General features: G+C 36.3%; 2 protein-coding genes across 4 annotated transcripts in view; one reads left to right on the forward strand and one right to left on the reverse strand.

Annotated features, from left to right (window-relative positions):
- The window catches only part of LOC126194846 (COMM domain-containing protein 8-like), an 86,917-nt gene extending 86,307 nt beyond the window's left edge, over positions 1–610 (forward strand). For both annotated transcript variants that reach the window (XM_049933187.1, XM_049933186.1), the window contains exon 4: positions 378–610. In XM_049933187.1, the coding sequence (XP_049789144.1) occupies positions 378–560 (183 nt within the window). In that variant the 3' untranslated portion in view covers positions 561–610. The remainder of the gene's footprint in view (positions 1–377) is intronic.
- LOC126194845 (protein YIPF6) overlaps positions 562–19,844 on the reverse strand; it is an 83,329-nt gene continuing 64,046 nt past the window's right edge. Inside the window, exons 6-7 of one of the 2 annotated variants that reach the window (XM_049933185.1) lie at positions 9,554–9,711; positions 562–2,130 (exon numbers count right to left, since the gene is read on the reverse strand). In XM_049933185.1, coding sequence (XP_049789142.1) covers positions 2,012–2,130; positions 9,554–9,711 — 277 coding nt within the window. In that variant the 3' untranslated portion in view covers positions 562–2,011. The remainder of the gene's footprint in view (positions 2,131–9,553; positions 9,712–19,844) is intronic. The other variant, XR_007538511.1, reaches the window with a different exon arrangement.

Consider the following 19,844-nt stretch of genomic DNA (forward strand, 5'->3'; position numbering starts at 1 on the left):
TCAACATTGATTTATTGTCACCAATCTTAAGTATTCCTGATTTATTAACTATGTCTTGTTTGTTAATAGAACAATCTAGACGTCTTCAATTATGGATATTGGAGGAGCAGGGACGTCTATAACCATAATGTTGATTAGACTATGTCTTAAATGAGATGCACTCGGGTCATTTTTCTGTGTGACTTGCAGCAAGTAAATTAATTATATTTTTAATTTGTGCACAAAGAGAAAAGTAAATATCTTATTCATTTTTAAATTCAGTATCAAAGTTCACTTATTACTGATTGTGTGTTTTGCAATGTATTTATTAAATACAAGTAATAATTTGCAGTTGTTGGAGAATGTCGTCGGTAATACTGAATATTTTATTTTTCCAGTGGGTCATGGGCAGCAGCAAGATGTCATCCTTAAGAGAACCCCTGCTGCAAATGGATTTCTACCTTTCTCAAGGTAAAATGAGCAGTAGTACTGTGAATGTTGAAATGGACAGAAATGAACTGAAGAATCTTTTATCTTCATTGGAAAGGGCTCAGGAAGCAGTAAAAAATTTGCATAATTGAATATGTTTGTGATCAGTTTATTTATGAAATAAAAGTGATATGTGAATGTATATACATGCAGTAGTCGTATGTGATTTTTTTTTAATGTAAATGAAACATTAAAAGACAGTGTAATTGTTAACAGTTACTAAAATTACTATCATACATGTACAGCAAGAAATATCACTTTTACATCCTGAGTCCACATCGGAATCAAGCAAATAATTTATTAAGCATCAACTTAAAACTACCATTTTGTTCCTTATGGCACTAACATATTCAGCATAAATTATATAATATGACAATGAGAGGTAATATAGTGAAACCTTGATACTTATGTATATTTTCTTGTGTCACACAGGATTGCTGTACCAACATGAATAAGATGGCTACCACCACTCATGTCTCCTGGCCTGCACTTGAGTTAACATTAACAAGCATTTTTCTTTCTTCTGTTATAATATGAGGGTTGTCCAGACAGTAAGATCCGATCGGTCGAAATGGACACCACAGTGAAAACCCCGATGATGTGTTGGGTTGTGTCTCTAGTATGACTGTCGATCGCATGAAGACACTCTTTCCAGTTGTGAGTGCACTGTTAGCGAGTAAAGGTGCCTAGAACAATGATGTCTCCCGCCAAGTAGGAGGGCCCACTGAGAGGCTTCGCCTTAATGAATGCAGCCCACCTAACACAACTGCCACGCACTTCCTTCTTCATGGCAATTCTCAGCCACACTCTGCAGGGGCAGTGAAGACGCTCCTGCACCTTTTCAATGGGAAGTGTTCGATCACCCACAACACAGCCCTCATTGGCTTGTCCCGAGTACCATCTCTGTTCACATGAAATGTTGAATACAAAGACTACACTTGGGCACAGGCTACGCACTATAGACCAGCGTAGAGATTTATTGGAAAGCACAGGTGGCTGCCTTCTATAACAATGGTGTTAGACATCTGTTGGAGCATTATACCAAATTTCCAAGTCGGAGTGGCGACTATGTAGAAAAGTACCTGGAAAGTGTAGCTAACTCTTGCAAATAAAATGTTTCTGATTTTCACTGTGGTTTCTATTTAGCGACTGATCGGAACTTACTTTCTGGACAACCCTCGTATATCTGGCCAGTCCCTTATGTAATAAAGTCAAGGTTTCACTATATACTGAGCTGGAAAATATTTATAGTTAAAAGGTACAAAAAAGGCATAAAATTCCATTAGACAAAGACTAGATCTTGCTTGAATTGCCACATTATTCATTTTTGAGTAACTAGCAACTATTTTGCTGCAGGTAAATCATTTTGGCAAGTAGCACAGAAATAAACTGATTGATTTTTACAAGAAGAATAAATTTACAAGTTGAATGCCTAAAAGTCTGGCATGTTTAATCAGTTTTCTCAGTTGCTGTACAAAATATACAAATCAATCTGGAATGTTTGCACCTTCATCACATGATCAATTGTATCTATAAATAACATTTATGTTGTCGTATGGGAAATCACAAGCCATGATATAATGAAATAGAACAAGAACATTGGATACACTGCAAGAGCCTTCCTTCCCGGTGGCTGACTGTCACCGAGGAAAACCATGGAAGCTGACAAAAAGAAAGGCAAATCAGTATTAAGACGCTTTTGGTCTCCAAGTTATCACTAAATGCCACACAAACATTATGTAGTAAAGAAAGTTTAAGAAATAATTATAAAAACAACAAATATTATTGAGTATTTGAAATGAGAATTATCAGGAAGCTTTCAGATGAAACAGAGAGGGGGAATACATCAACCATTCAAAATCAGAATCTGAGACATTTAAGTTTGGGGTTCAGGTGAGACAAAAGGAAATAAATAAATGGAACATTCAATAATGTGCTAAAGAAACGAATTGCCAATCATCCCCTTAACCTTTTTTTCCAAATTATGTTCTAAAAAATTTTGTTATTAATCAAAACCACCCTATTGTGAATGAAATTACATAATTTTGAAGATTGCCAATAATAAAATGCTGGGTATGCTCATGCACTAGACTTCATCAAATTATCCTGAAACTTTAAAAAATGTCTTCATTTCTGTGTAACTATGAAGTCTAATCATGTATTTACATATGGTTTCCTGTGAACATTAATCTTGGGGGAGCTGGCTGGGGCACAGTGGATGTATATATCTCATACCACCAGCAAGCACTTGTCATTAAACTGATGAAATGCTGTCTCTTTCAGCCTCTAATGAAGTAACATCACATACTTCTTCACTTTCTGCGCCACTAAATTCAATGCCAAACTCAGGATCATTATAGCCATCCTTTGTTTTGAAAGCATTGCTAAACAACAATACAAGATGGAGCTGACAGTGCACATTTTGTTGTCAAGTACCCACAGCTGCACACAGTAAAGACAATACCTAGTGGCAATCACCTCAACCAAAACACAACAGCTAGATTACAAATGTAGTATGAGATGCTCTCTAGTGGCTGAACACTTAACTATCAGTGATGAAATGGACATAAACAGGGTTTTATTTTTCGAGGGCCTTTCATTAAGTTACCAGAGTATACTCAGGATTTTAAGTTTCTGTAAAAATAATAAAAACGAGATACCTCGAGGTTTTAAGTTTAGGGGTTAAAATGAACACATCTGCACATATGTAACACAAGCAGAATTAGGGCTGAGAAAAATTTGAAAGAGCTTTTAAGTGATTTCAATTAACACAAACATCGTTTTTCTTCTTCATATTATATGTTTCCTTTAATCTGTGGATTTTTTTTTCTCTTTTTGGTGTGTTTCCTTTTCTTGCCCACAACAAATACCTTTCACCTCCTGTAATTCTCTCCCCTCCTCCTTGCAAATCTTAATTCCACCTGCCATTCCCTCATGTGCTTTGCATTTCATTCGCTCTCCCATGCGGTGTACTGCTGCTGATATATAGCAATTTGCTTCTGGAATTATGTTATTACCAACTTTAGAGTAATTTCATTGCCATTTGTCAATAACTTCCTTCGCAATGTCCAATTTTGTAAACAAAAAAGAAATTGACATTTTAATTTTTTTTAGCCCGGCCACCATTGTTCCATGTTTTGGTACAAAATGTCTTTGCAGTGATCATACAAAATTTAAAATCAGTTATCTGAAATGGTTATTTTACACTAGAAAGCAGAAAATATTGAAACTTGGACATTCTTTGATGTTAAACAATTGTTGAATCTAACACACTTCAAAAACATGATAGCAAAACAGCTTGAGTTACAAATCTTAATTACTGTATTGGCCTGATATTAGCCTCACTCTTTTTTTTCCTTTCTTTCTTTTTAGGGGGGAGGGGGATGGACTCAATGGAAAAAAATTATGTCAAATTACCAATTTACAAAGACTGTTCACAAAGTGGGGAGTCTTAGTTTAGTTGGTGGAACATAGATAAATTCACAAATACCAGCATTCTAATATGTCTTCACTGATACCACTGTTATCTTCACTACTGTTACTTGTTCCATCACTTTCAGGATTTTTGTTACTCTTCTCCCCAAGTACATTGTCCTTGCTACCATCGAGAGCACTGGACATGCAGTACGTCTTGAACTCTTTGATGATAGAATGTGGTGGCATTGTATGCCATGAAGAAAGAATCACTCTACTGGTGACACTTTAATCTTGGCAGATGGACTGAGTGCATGTTCCCTTATACTTGCCAAACAGAGTTTTTAGATACTGTCTTTAAATAGCTTGTTTACAAAAACATTAAGCACCTATCATTTTGAGATTATACTTAAACTACTACATCTGTCTTCAATGCATCAACGTTGTTCTTTATTTCAGGTATGATGTGATCTTTACTGGCATTCAACACTAAAATAGCCCTTCACTGAGCAACACACCAGGCCTGCAATTGTATACAGTGGCTAGCCAGTCCAGTCCAGCCTTTTTCTAGGCAATGAACCATTTAATCCTTAAGGGAAATCTTCCATTGGCAAAGTTTTACACTTCAGGAGAACATAAGAGGTCAGCTTTTCTCCCTCTGCAATAGATGCCAGTTGTCAGTTGTTTTTAATGAAATACTTGTTGCGCCCCCCCCCCCCCCTCGGTATAACCCATTTTCACATTGTGTGGCATGTCACAAAAGATGGGTATCTCAGTGGCACTGTCGATTCGTTGTAGCTGTATTTGGATTATGTGCCCGTGGAGAGTGACAAGAGTCTTAGTAAAATCTTCTTGCAGTCTTTGTGCCAGTGAAGTACTGTACCATATAGAGAGGCAACTTCTATATATATATATATATATATATATATATATATATATATATATATGACCTCAACCAGCACTCCCACAGAATTCTCTTTGTGCTATGTTTAAGGACCTTGCAATTTCCAAAACCTTTAACTGGATTTTAGGTCAAGAGATAGGTATCTCATGTTTCCTTTTACCTTGTATGGGGGGAAAGAACTGGATTGAAATTTAGGATATTTCAAGCTTTTGGCTCTCTGTAGGAGTTCCTTGATGAAACAGCAGTTTGCAAGTGAATCTCCAATGCAATCCACCATCGCACATTTGATTCATCCTAAACATACTTTCTCCCAACTTCTACACTACATGTATTCTTTGCACAATAAATAATTGTGCCTAATTCTAAAGTTTGCTAACAATTTCCTTTTGACATGAGCACTCATTATGAATACTAGATCATACAAAAATAGGAACAATGGAACTGTTAGGATAATACTGGTAATAGTCTGCACAAAAATGGTATCTCAGTAATCAGAGGTAGTTACATTGTTACCACATATACCACAAATAACTTCCAAACTTTACCAGTGTTATTGCTCTGTTTTAAATTAAAAGTACAACAATTTCTATGATACAAAAATATACCAGTATTTTCTGGGTTGCACAGATGAGAAGCATCCTAATGTTTGGTTCAGCTTACATTTCATTTGGCTCAATATAGTGTTAAAGAGAGGACTGTCATTTTGATAGTGCACTGAATCATTATCCAATATACACAAAAGGTGCTAACAGTAACTAATGAATTTCTTTTTTTTTTTTTTTGGGGGGGGGGGGGGGAGGGGGGGTTTGTAGTCACTATTTAAGTGCAGGGAGGCAGAGCTTCAGGTGAAACAAGTGGCTTGCTAATAATGGAGTGAGTTTATGTCACTCCACTGACTGGCACATATAAAAGGACAGTGCTTCTGTACAGTGACTAATTATATGGCCACAAACAGATATTTTGACAGTATATATTACATGCATAGATGCAGCAATTGGAATGTATGAGGACTTGCTAAAAAGTAATGCCTCCAAATATTTTATGTGAAAACTCTTTAAAGGTTTTTAAATAAAACAAACATTATTAACATACTACATCTTTATTTTTCATGTTTACATACTTGCAGCCCTGTACCGCAAGAGAGCTTCGAATTGTAGCTTGTAATATGGCGGTAACTATAGCAGTGTGTGAGAAATAGTATGCTTTAATCAAGTTTTGAATTTGAAAGTTTGTCCACACATGGAGCACCCTCTCCTTCAGCATATGATGACAGACCACACACAAGCACTGTGACACCTACAACAATCCAATGCAATGGGTTGACTGTTATCTGTCATCCTCCATACAGTCCTGACTTGGTCCCATCTGATTTTCATCTGTTTCTGACTTAAAAGAACACCTTCAAGCACTTCACTTTGATAATATGAAGCAGTGCAAACTGAGGTGAGGTTGTGGTTCCATCAACAAAGGCAATCATTCTACAGTGGTAGTATCAACAAACTGGTCTCATTGCGAGAAGTGCCTTCATCGCTAGGGTGACTATGTTGGGAAATAAATATGTAGATGTGAAGAATAAAGATGTAGAATGTTAATAAAATTTGTTTCATTTAAAAAGCTTTAAGAATGTTCACATAAAAAATTTGGAGGCATTATTTTCCAGCATGTCTTGTACATTTACTTCCTTATGAAGTTAGCTGTCAGCAAACAATCACAGTCTGGAAACACCAGTAACATTCATAAATACAGTACTAGAAGGAGACTTGAATTACTCAATCCAGTACTCGGCCTTACTATGGCACAAAGAGAGAGACTGACTATAGTTAAGTATACAACACTGTATGTCAAAAATGAGCAACTGAAATCGTGTAAATCATCAGCATCCTGCCAGTTTTCCACTCAGGAAATGAATTAATTGTAAAAATGACTCATTCTACATTTTGGTGACTGGCTGCACTTACAATCCAGGAAAATGCAAATAACTGAACTGCCAATCAATCAAAGTCCGCCATCTACAACCTACAATTGAACCTGTCATCAATCCATTTTATATCCCCACTGTTGCAAACATATATTTCTATGAGTTGGCTGCTCCAACTGAGACTCATTATATTGTAATCATAGAATACTACTTTTCTGCATTTCCTTAAGTGCTCAGTTTTAAATGTAGGAATGAATACAGCAAGTTGTTAATTTCTAACCCACTTAAAAATCTTATCAAGGTATCACTGGATATTTCTGCACCTATTTTCAGAGAGTACTTTGTTATAGATTACTGCAAATATCTGAGGTTACTGTTAATAATGTCTGCTAGGTAATTAATATACGACACGAACAGGGTTCCAACACAATTTCCCGGGTCCCATGTCATGTTACGTCTACGTCTGTTGATGACTCTCCACACACTGTGTTCTCTCTAGCAAGAGATACTCAATCCAGCAACAAATTTCGTTTGGTGCCCTATACTATCACTTTCATTAATAAGCACTGGTGTGGTACTGAGTCAAGATGAGCTGCATCTGCACGATTGCCTTGATCCATGGCTTTCAGAATGTCATGTGAGAAAAGTACGCATTGGGTTTCTCATGACTGTTTTCAGAATCCTTTCTGGTTGGTATGGAGGAGGCCATTTGTTTGAGATGCCTCATTACATTTTAGCTCAGAAAGTGTTACAGGATTCTACACCAGATGGATATCAATGAATGGGACAGCAGTTTTGTGGATCAGTGTTGCTACTGTTCTTGCAGATGAGTGTGACCTTTGCTTTCATCCTACTTGGCACAGTTTTTGGTTCAAGTGATCTACAGAACATTATGATTAAGATCCAAGTTCTGTGTGGAATCTAACAGTGTCTATCAGGCCCTGGAGCTTTGTTCAATTTTAGCAATTTCGGGTGCTGCCACTAACACTTATATAGCAATAATTTTTCTAATAGTCTGAGAATGAAACTGAGGCAGTACTCCTATGCTTAGGTTTGGAAAGGAATGCCTGAAGGAACTCAGCATTTCTGCTTCTGTTTTGCTATCCTAAAATTCAGCTGAGCATTCACATTCTCAGGATACCAACTTTATGCCTCTGTCTTGTTGTCACTAAATTTATAATCACTCTCTTCTAAAACACTTTGTAACTGATCATCAGTTAATTTTCCCCAGTGTTGGTTGCCTCCACATCATTTGAAATGAAGGTCACACACATACAAAAGAAAAAAATATTTTGGGTGGGAAAATGTTTGCTGGCGGACTGTAAATGGCAGTATCACTGATATGTGATATGAGCTTGTGGTGCATGTTAGGTAGTAGAAAATTCTGTCTATCAAGCAGATAGTCACCAAACTGATACTAGTGGCAGTACACATTCTGTTAGGAAATTGACATATCTGTTGGCATTCAATGAACCATTCAGTGAAAAATGGCTCAATGAGAAGATCATATTTTGATCTGTCTCACATGTAGAACACTAACATTCTCTACCAAACACAGCTCGGATGACAGCTGAACTGGCCTACAAGTGATTCACAGCTAACAGTTTATGTCTTAATATCATAAAGGTTCATATTATGTAATTTCAAACGTGAGAAAATGACCTGCTAGCACCAGAGCTAAGCAACGATGGTATTACACTAGAAACATCATGTGAAAAGTTTCCTAGGTCCAGTTAATGACAAATTTGTTGGAGTCAACACACCGATAACTGATCAAGCAGCTCAGTTTTGAGCTAAAGACGAGAACTGGCACATTGTTCACATTTTCACTCCCTCTTGTCTTACATAATTATCTTCTAGGCAGTGTATCCAAAGTAAATAAAGTGTTTCTACAGCAGCAGAAACAAGTAAAACTATTGTGGCCAGTAGATAACTTCACATGTTGCAGAAACCTTATTAAGGAATTGCGAATTCTTACTCTCACTTCCCAATACATTTTTAGCCTTATACAGTTTTTGTTTCTGAAAAAAAAAATTTAGTTTCAGTTGAACTGTGCTGTACACTATCACAATACAAGACACAAAAGTAACTGAAATTATCAAATATATGGATTCAAAACTTGGATAGTCTGTTAGCTACATGGCAAGTAGCAGTGTTCATTGGAAAGCTGCATGATAAATAGAAGTGTACAGTAAACAGGACTCTGTATCTGGTAACTATTTTCTTTGAAAAATATTAATATAATCCACAAAATGTTGAGCTAGCAATAGGAGGTAAACAGCAGCTATTTAATATGATGGAGAAGGTAGCAGTTGCTTTTTAAGTAGCAGCATTCTTCCCAATTTTCTTGATTAAATTTAGCTGGCAGAAGCACGAATAGCTTTAAGCAGTATAGTGAATAGCTTTAAGTGGTGTAGTGGTAGTTTATAGTCAATGAAGTACATGGATTAAGTTTCTTTGATTTGTGTGTCTTCTGTTAATGTTTGGTATGCCGTGACTCATTACACACTCATCAAGGTTCTCCTTCTTGACAGGGTCTACACAACATGATCAATGAAGTCATGAAACCAAAACAGACTATATGCTAGTAGACACACATGTCAATGTTGATTCTGACTGATTGGTAATACTTTTAGAGTGATCATTTTCAGAGTAAAAATTTATCTCATTGAAAAGCTTTGCAGTATTTCATTTGGTAGCTATAAGCAAAGATTGTTCACTGACTATGACAGTACCTAAAAGTCTATTGTATATGGCATGCCCATACAAAATAACCGAACTTGCAGCTACCTGAAAAAAAGTGAATATTTACTTCATATTAAATCAAATAATTAGTTTTACAAACTCACCAAATGTTGCCCAGGCAAAGCCTACAACTGTCACTATAAATCTGATAGCAAATAGAAACGTTGTTTGTTCCATGAGAAGAATTATTCTACACATGATAAGAGCAATTGTTGTAGGAAGTAAGCAATAACCAAGGACGCAAACACTCTGGAAAAATGATCTGAAACATAAACAAACAAAAGAAAGAACATTATTAATAAATTATGTAGAAAATGAGAAACTAAAAATTGCAGTATGACTATTTTCTTTCAAAGTTTGTTGCATCAGATAAAAATATTGGTCATAAAAGTACAATCCTTAGTTTGAAAACATACTTTGATTCTGAAGAATGCTATCCAATAAAAGGAATGTTATTATGGCTATATGTACATCCTCTTTCTTTGTGGCTGACAAGGCACCATTATCATTCAGGCACTGTGAAATCTGCCTGTACTTGGGTCACTGTGCCACTGTCATTTTGAATCACTCAGGCATTCACTCATTTCAGTGTAAAGGAATTACAGACACAATTTTTAGTTAAACTGAACTACATTTCCTGATCTAAGATTCTCAATTCTTAATGTAAAAAAAAACATATTCAATAAACCTTCAAAACTTACAGTTGTCTCAATGTTTGCAAGTTTTGTAAACCATTTCTACTTCCAAGATTTGTATGGTAGGATACCGAGGTGCACCATATATTTGCAAAAGAAAGTTGTAAGACAGCACTTCTAACATGAAGAGGGCCATATGATGAAATTTTGTCTGTGAGGTATGGCTCTTTCTGAGTTAATCTGTAAAAGGCCAGAAGACTTCTCTCTTTTAATGTTTTCTGTGGTTTCCCTCAACTGTTTAATGTTAATGCCAGAATGGTTCCTTCAAAAAATGCGTTTTGCAATTTCCTTCCCCATTCTGTCTTGTGTTTTGTCTCTAACAGTTGTGTTGTTAATGGGATAGTAAATCACTACCTTCTCTCCTCCTTGCCAAATACCAAGGATTTGAAAGCATAACACCATTCCCTACAAAATTCCAAAGACTCTGGATGATGTGTTGCAAATCTCACAATTTCCAGAAAGATCTTACCTGCCAGTTCATGCTCTGACATTACCAATGAAACACAACAGACAAAATAGCCTACCTGAAAGCTACCACACTATAGCCCTACCAAGTTCATGTTACAAACTCCCAGAAAGAATGATTCTAGACTGAATAGGACCATTAATACAGGAACAAATTCCAGATGAACATGCTGGATTGTACCACTGCAATTGTTTCAGCTACATACGCAGCCTAACAATACACATTGAGACTGTGTTTCGGAAATGGTTGAAAACCACAGTGGTGTATACTGACTTGACTGCGGCACACGACATGGTTTGGAGGAAAGGTCTTCTTCACAACCTTATTAATGTAGTAGCATGTGGCCAGATAACGTATTTATTAAATAATTTACTCTGTGACAGGCTTTATCAATTAATAATAAGAAACAGTAAGAATAAAATTAGTCTTCTAAATAATGATACTATGGAAAGGATAGTTGTCACTCAGCATATAGTGGAGATGCTGAGTTGCAGATAAACACTACAAAAAGACTGTCAGGAAGTGAGCTTTTGGTCAAAAAGCCTTCATCAAAAATTGATCTCTCTCTCTCTCTCTCTCTCTCTCTCTCTCTCTCACACACACACACACACACACACACACACACACACGACCACAGTCTGTGGCTGCTGCGCTCAGCAACCAGAAATTGTGAGCATGTGTGTGTGAGTTGTGTTTGTGTGAGCGGGAGCATGAGTGTGAGTGTTTTGCCTATTTTCGACGAATGCCTTGTTGGCCGAAAGCTCACTTTCTGACAGTCTTTTTGTTGTGCCTATCTGCAACTCAGCATCTCCACTATATGGTGAGTAGCAACTATCCTTTTCATAATATTGTTACATTCTGTCCTGGATTTTCCATTGTTTGACATCTAAATAATGGGTTGCCTCAATGCTCAGGCACTGTTTTAATTAATTTATATTTATTCCAACGAAAATTAATTAAGTACTTGTCTTGGTGCTGTTTAACTTTTGAGTATACCAAATATGACATCTGCAAAATTTATATATGCCGACAGCCTAGTCCTTGCTGACTGCAATAATTTCATAGAGGAAGCCAGTAACAGTCATCAAGACTGGAGACTAATTCCAAACAAGAACAAAATTAAAGTGTCATGCTTTCACCTCAATAATAAACAAACTTATCAAGAGCCCCAAGCATACATCAACAACAACAACTTAGTTAAGTATAATCCTTTCTCAAAACATTTAGGGATAAAAATGGACCGAATATTATCTTGAAAAAATCTGGAAAACACTGCAGAAAAAAATGAAAACCAGGAGCAATATAATCCATAAATTGTATGGTACCACATGGGGGCAAACACAACCACCCTCAGAACATCAGCACTTAGTCTTGTGTACTCAGTTGCCAAATACTGTGCTCCATTCTTGTTAAACAGCCACCATGTGAAGAACACTGACACCAAACTGAATGAGACCATAAGAATAATTAGTGGCTGTATAAAAAAAACGGTCTCCCTTTTGACTACCTGCTTGCTCCTCTTCATATCCATACACAGGAAAGATTAGTTAAGGAATACAACAAAGCTTTTGCCATTCCCCACCTTCCACTTTATAGTTGCCTGGGTAACGTTACAGTGCAGATGCCAAAGTCTGGAACTCCCCCACTACTAGTAACAGGACTAGTTTTGAGGGACAGCTTCAAAATTAATGAGATGTGGAGAGAATACTAGGAAGCCCTGTAGTCAGCTCATAGTTCACCCGTGACTCAGCCTACTTCACAAATTTTTAAAATATCATTCTGCAACATGCTGTATATTTCAGATATGTAGTAGATGGAGTTGTTAGTATATTCTATTGACTTGTTCCCCAGAAGCTGTAAGTAGTATATTTCAGATATGTAGCAGAGGAAGTTGTTAGTATATTCTATTGATTTGTTCCCCAGAAGCTTATGGTGTAATTAAGTCAACAATGAATGTAAGCAAAATATGTTGTTCTAGCGTATGAGCTACAATGCAGTGAAGTTACTATTCAACGTTCTCTGCATGCTGAAGCTATTAATTTTCCAAGGACCCTGATATATTCAGTCCACTTCAGCTGTGAATCAACATGCATCCCTAGAAACTTTGTTCTTGATACACACTCTATGAACTCATTTATACTTTTAGTGAGTAACTATTGCATGTTTTGCTCATGTGGAAACTATTTTTTCCTTTCTTTTTTACATGCAGGGTTAATACGTTGTTTTCTATCCACCTGGACAAGTACACATGCATCAGTGTTTCTTCAGCTTTGTGTCCTAATACACTTAGAGACTCATCACTGACTAGAGTCTTATTGTCATCAGCAAACAGTACTCTTTGAATTGTGGGCTGGAAAAGACCCACCATGGTTTAACAAAAAAATTCACAAATTGCTAAGGAAGCAAAGGCTGTTGCGCCCTCAGTTCAAAAAAGGGCTGACAACAGGCAATAGTTAACAGAAATTTGTGTGTGTGTAAAAAGATCAACGTGCAAAGCTTACAACAGCTATCACTGTCATACCTTACCGATACATCTTGTCAAGAACCTGAGAAAATTCTGGTCCTACATAAAATTGCTAAGTGAGTCTAAGGCTCCTACCCAGTCACACATTGACCAACCTGGTGTGACATTAGAAGATAACAAAAGGAAATTCGAAGTTTTAAATTTTGCATTTAAGAACTTGTTCACATATGAGAATCATGCAAAAATAACATCGTTTGTGTGCATGTATATGTACATGAGCACATACATCTACAGCGATACTCTGCAAATCACATGTAAGTGCCTGGCAGAGGGTTCATCAAAGCACCTTCATAATAATTCTCTATTATTTCACTCTCAAACAGCGCACAGAAAGAAATTAACAGCTATATCTTTCCATGCAAGCTATTATTTCCCTAATTTTATTATGATGATCATTTCTCCCTATGTAAGCTTGCATCAACAAAATATATTTGCTCTGAAGGAGAAAGGTGGTGATTGAAATTTCGTAAGAAGATCGCATAGAAACGCCTTTTTTTTAATGATGTCCTTCCAAATCCTGTATCATGCCCATAACACTCTCTTCTCTATTTCTTGGTGTACTCCATTAATACTATCTGGTAAGGATCCCACACCCACAGCAGTACTCAAAAATATGATGGACAAGGATAGTGTAGGCAGTTTCTTTAGCAGATCTATTGTATCTTCTGTGTGTTCTGCCAATAAAATGCAGTCTTTGGTTCACCTTCCCCACATTTTCTACACGTTCTTTCCAATTAATTGAATTTACAGCCTTTAGATTTGATTAATGTATTGTGTAAACGAAGTTTAACAGATCCCTTTTAGTATTCGTATGGATGACCTCACACTTTTCATTATTTAGGGTCAATTACCAATTTTTGCACCATACAGATATCTTTTCTAAATTGTTTTGCTATTGCTTTTGAACTTCTGATGACTTCACTAGATAATAAACGACAGTATCATCTGCAAACAACCTAAGACAGCTGCTCACATTGTCTCCTAAATCATTTATATAGATCAGGAACAGCTGAGGGCTCTTAACACTACCTTGCAAAATGCCAGAAATCACTTCTGTTTTATTTGATTACTTTCCATCAATTACTGCAAACTGTGACAGTAGTAAACATCACTGATGTAGAGAAACAACTGAAAGAGTTGAAAGCAAATAAGTCACCAGATTATGATGGAATCCCAATTTGGTTTCACAAAGTCTCCAGCGACTGAAAAAAGCACATGTGCCTCCTGTATATACGAAAGGTAAAAGAGCAGACCAGCAAAATTACAGACCAGTATCTTTAGCATCAGCTTGCTGCAGAATCCTTGAACATATTTTCAGTTCAAATATAACAATTTTCCTTGAGAGGAAAAAGCTTCTGCCCACAAATCATGGTTTTAGAACGTATTACTCGTATGGACATCAGCTCCCCTTTCCTGGCATGATTACTGTGAACCATGGATAAAGGGCAACAGGCGGATTCTATATTCCTAGATTTCTGTAAAGCGTTCGGCACAGTGCCACACTGCCAATTATTAATGAAGGTACAAGCATAGGAGTAAGTTCCCAGGTATGTGAGTGGCTCAAAAACTTCTTAACTAAAAGAACCTAGTATGTTGTTCTCAATTGTGAGTGTATATAGAAATTATCTTTCTCTTTCTGAAAAAGTTACTATGGAGAACCAGAAAACCTGAGAATAAGTATTCATTGATAATGATATTTTTACTGTGCATTGTGTTACAATGTTTGCATCAATCAGTATGGTGACAGATATTTTTTGATAATTTAATTTGTATATGCAATACAAGTACCAGACATCCATAACATAAATGTAAGGATTCATAAGGGAGTAGCCATATTCTCTCTGTAGTCAGCACTCCATTGACTATGATACTTTCTGACCATTTATGACATGAGACTATTTGCTGTTACAGGTGTAATATATGAGATCTATCACTTATTCTTCCTCCTACTGTCATTGAAAACAGCATCCAATTTATCTCAGCTGAAAATGTATGAATTAATAACTCATTAAAGATTCAGAAAAATATGGAAAAAGTGTTTTTGTCTACATGAAGTACATATGAACAGACAGGGGTTAAAAAGTGTTTTTGTCTACATATGAACAGACAGGGGTTAGATGATCAAATGTTTGTCCCCATGTTGTTAATATGTTAAGACAGCAATTACTAATCACATGTTCAATATTTAGATGACAACTACAATATTTTCCAGTCACCAATATTTGCTGTTACAATTGCCACAGAATACAATATACAACTTGATTTCAACCTCAGAACACCCATGCCACAGTCACAAATAGGTTAATATAATTGATTGATATGTATGAGGTTTTAAGCATATTGTATCCACGACATACAAGTTCTTTAGTAGTCCAATTAGCACTGGACATTGCAGGGTTGAAATTTGAGGAACAGTTTCATGTAGGATATTAATGAATACAAGAACACATATACATTAGTTTGTAGGGGGGGGGGGGGGTGCAGAGGGCCTGAGGGTAGGGATAATTTTTAATATTTTTGGAGACTTATGGCAACTTATAAATAGCCACAAAAAAGTTCCAGTTGTGACCCTGTTAAAAACCTATGTAATGCAGAAGAAAAACACCTGAATTCACTGTATTTTTTTCCTTTCGTTAAGAGCTGGAGAGACGGGGGGGGGGGGGGGGGGGGGGGGGCAAAGATTGGCATCCATAAATTAATATAAATGTAAGATTAATATACAGGGTACATCAAGTAGGGGAAGCGTGATGAGAGGGATAATATCAATGAATCATAAGGATGAAAATGTTATGATAAGTAATTGTCAAATAAACAGGGTGCTAGTTAAAGTGGCTCACGTGATTTAAGTTAACAATTGCACGTTAATGATAAAAAATAGTAATTGCTCTGCACTGTACCTTTCGTCTAAATTTTCATTATTCTGATAAGAAATATTCCTTGTGACACTAACCAGAATAAAAATAATACTGTAAGAGTTATGATGAGCGCAAGGGTAAACTGGAACCGTTACAGTAGAAATGCTTGTCGCTTGTCTAACAAACACAGTGACTATATCACGCAATGGAAAATCCAGGGTGGAACGTAACAGTTCATGGAAAGCCTATCTGCGACTCAGCATTTCCACTACATGGTGACTTGAAACATTGATTATGTTTGCATATTTTGTATGTCTGTGATACTGAACATTTATCAAAGATTGCCTTTAATTCAATTTATGACAGATAATATCCATTGAAATATATAACAAGAGAGGATGGAAACTTAAAAGGTGACCAGTCACATGTGTGCTGCTCAATGCTCGTCACAGAAGAGAATGTTTGCAGTCTGCACATCAATATGTAGAAAAGACTGTAGATTAATGAAAGGCTGTTCTCCTAAAGGATGAGTCTCAGATTAGCCTGCATGGTAATAAATGACATGATTTAATTTAGTGGGAAGCTGGAAAATTTTAGCATCTGTCAACCATCCTCAAAATAGGTGCCTGTGGAGGAGGCATGGTCTGTGTTGTATATCTTTAAATGGATGTGTAACAGGGCTCCATATGCTCCCACAATGACTATGTGGGTGACAAGACAACACTCATGTTTAGGCATGTTCTTAAGCTTTTGTTCACAATATCTGATGGCTGATATAGTTTTCAAGTGGTTCAAGCAGTGGTCCTTTGCATGTTGCTCTCTCCCTGGAATCTGGCTGCCGGCAGCTATCACAAATATTGTGTGCAGAAATGGAATTTTCAACTCAGCTGGAAAAATTATATCAAGAAGATTATAATTTTTGTGCCACATGATGCCTAATGTTCGTACACTATAATTAACATACGTCTTCTAAACGAAGACTCAAAGCTCACACATCGTTTGGAGAGAAAGCGAGCTGGTTAGTATATGGCACTTCCTGGCAGATTACAACTGTGTGCTGGACTGAGACTCAAACTCCTAAGTTCAACTCTCGGTCTGGCACACAGTTTTAATCTGCCAGGAAGTTTCATTCAGTACACACTCCACTAACAGAGTGGAAGCTTCATTCTTGTTAATATATGGTTTGCAATTTATAGAAAATGATGTAAAAAAAGAACTTATGCATCTGGTGCAAAAGCCCTTTAAGTCAAACAGAGAAACTTGTTGCTGCAAATTTATATGCATTTTTCTTCTCAGAGCATCTATTTTTGCATACATTTATTTTATAAGATTTTTCTTTTTTTCTTATATGATGAAATGGTTTAATTATCAGTTGTTTCCAATAGTCAATGTTTTCAAATAGTCACAGAAACCTTTCCTGTTACAAGCTATTATATTTATCCATTAAAGTATCATGACCAAAGACTTTCACATTAAGATTCATGTGATTGCTGAGATGTCTTTCATATGGTTTGGTAGATAATGTTGGAAAACAAGATGGCAAGTGAAAACACCCAGTATGATAATCTGGTGAATATAGTTAAATCTGGTGATAATAAGTGAGGAATGGGTACTAATTTCAATACATCAGTGCAAAAAAACTATTTTTTCACTGAAATTTTACAAAAAGTAGAAACTTGTGTTACAATGATAAATTATAATGAAGAGAGAGCATGCGTATAGTCCACATTATATAGTGATTCCATAAAAAAGGTGACAGAAATAATAAATTACTAACAATGTAGGAAAAAACAGATTGCTACTTACTGTAAAGAAGACACATTAAGCTGCAGACAGGGCTGGTCCAAGCTGCCGGAGTTGGCGATCGCAGCTTAACCTGTCTTCTTTACAGTAAGTAGCAATCTATCTTTTCCTACATTGTTGATATTCATACATAAGAGTTTTCAATGTTCAAACTTAAATTACTGCTCTTGCAGAAAACAAGTTGCAAAAGGTGTGATATGTGTAAACTGCAAAGTGGTACATCATTACAGTTGAGCTGAGGCAAGCCCAAGCCAGAAAATCTGGTTGCGTCATAATTGTTATGAAAATCTATAATCTGACTCTATGAACTTTTTCCTCAATTACTCAATGAGATACAAAGTTTAAAAGACAAATATGATACAATACAGAAGAATAACTGATGTTTAAACAGGCAAGTCAAAAGATTAAAAGTATCTATGTTCATCCTATGAGGGAAAAGAGACAGGAGTTCCGATTTAACATGCAAAAATTTGAGGGAGGTGGAGGACAACTAGAGTTTCACATCCCATTGACAACGAGGTCATTAGAGACGGAGCACAAGCTCGGATTAGGAAAGGATGGAGGAAGAGGAAGGCTGTACCGTTTCGAAGGAACCGTCTTGGCATTTGCCTTAAATGATTTTGGTAAACAACGGAAAACCTGAATCAGGATGGCCAGACGCGGGTTTGAACCATTGTGCTCCTGAAGGTGAGTCAGTATTAATTTTAGGGAAACAGAGTGTAAAAATTCTGTCTATAGACAGACTCCGAAAATGAAACTGGCATCACATTGGGAAAAAAAGAGGTATAAGAAAACTCACACAAAAAGAATAAAAATATTCTTACAAACCGATAGCAGTTTGAAACAAGTAACACATAAAAAGGCATAGCTTGAAGGTAGTAAGCCAAAATCTCAAAAAATCAGATAAAAGTGGAAAAATAATGGCATGGCAAAATGTTAAGGCAATGAGTTATGTGACAGCATGAGCCCCTATAATGAAGTGGTAATGATGTGCCCTGGCAATGATCCAGATGTGTACTAATATCAGGATCAAATGTTATCTACCGAAACAAACTCAATAAGGCCATACATTCTTTAGATGAGGCACTGTGTGGTCTAGGTAATTAATTAATTGTTATGGGCATTCCTAAAAGATATTACTCTGCTTGTTTTTCATGAGTAAATCAATGAATAAAGAAAGCAAACAATTTATATATAAAAATAAAATCAGTCAGACCTTCCTCAATACACACTTCCTTGCAACAACTGATATGGCCAGAAAACATTATTCAAAAGACAGGCAATTAAAGAAGTAACCAGCACACAATTTTTAGGAACTATTGTAGCTAGACAAGCATTTGGATACAGAAAGAGGGAGAATGTTGGGATGGAGGGCACGTAGATTGCAATGTAATATAATTACTTAAAAGTGTATCTCAAAGAGAAATCTATTTTCAGTATGAGTGAGTATTTAAAATGAAACTAATGTTACAATGTAACAGAAAATAAGTGATGAACTGTGCATGCCCGCAAAGTGTAACTATGTCTTCTTTTATTGTATGTTTACTTTATATACATTGTATTTAAGCCTAGACAAAAGCTTATGGAGGGGTAATGACACTCCTCACACACTGATCACTGCAATGACAAAAGTGCATAACTGAACTCTGGAGCAGTTCCTCACTTTTCCTATTCCTCATGTAACTTTTTCGTTAATCCTTTAAAAAAAAAAAAAAAAAAAAAAGGAAGTCCTATATCTCCTCAAACCCCCCCCCCCCCCCAAAAAAAAAAGGCTTGGTGAGATTATAAGCTGTCAAACAAAGGTGTTATGTGTGCTGTACTCAAGTGTTAGGCAACACTAACTTATTGTTTTGCTGAGAAAAATATTTATAATCCTTTTTACACTACTCACCAACGTGTCCAAGTAGAGTACTGCGTGGTGCAGCTAAATAATGGTTTCTATTGAAGAAAAATTTGAAAGTGAAGCAAAAACTGAAAATATGCACTGCTATAGACCTGTAAAATAATGTCATCTCTTTTATTTTGTAAGGAGCACAGTATTTCATGGCAATA

Source organism: Schistocerca nitens, chromosome 7 (genome assembly GCF_023898315.1).
Source record: "Schistocerca nitens isolate TAMUIC-IGC-003100 chromosome 7, iqSchNite1.1, whole genome shotgun sequence".
Classification (NCBI taxonomy): Eukaryota; Metazoa; Arthropoda; class Insecta; order Orthoptera; family Acrididae; genus Schistocerca; species Schistocerca nitens.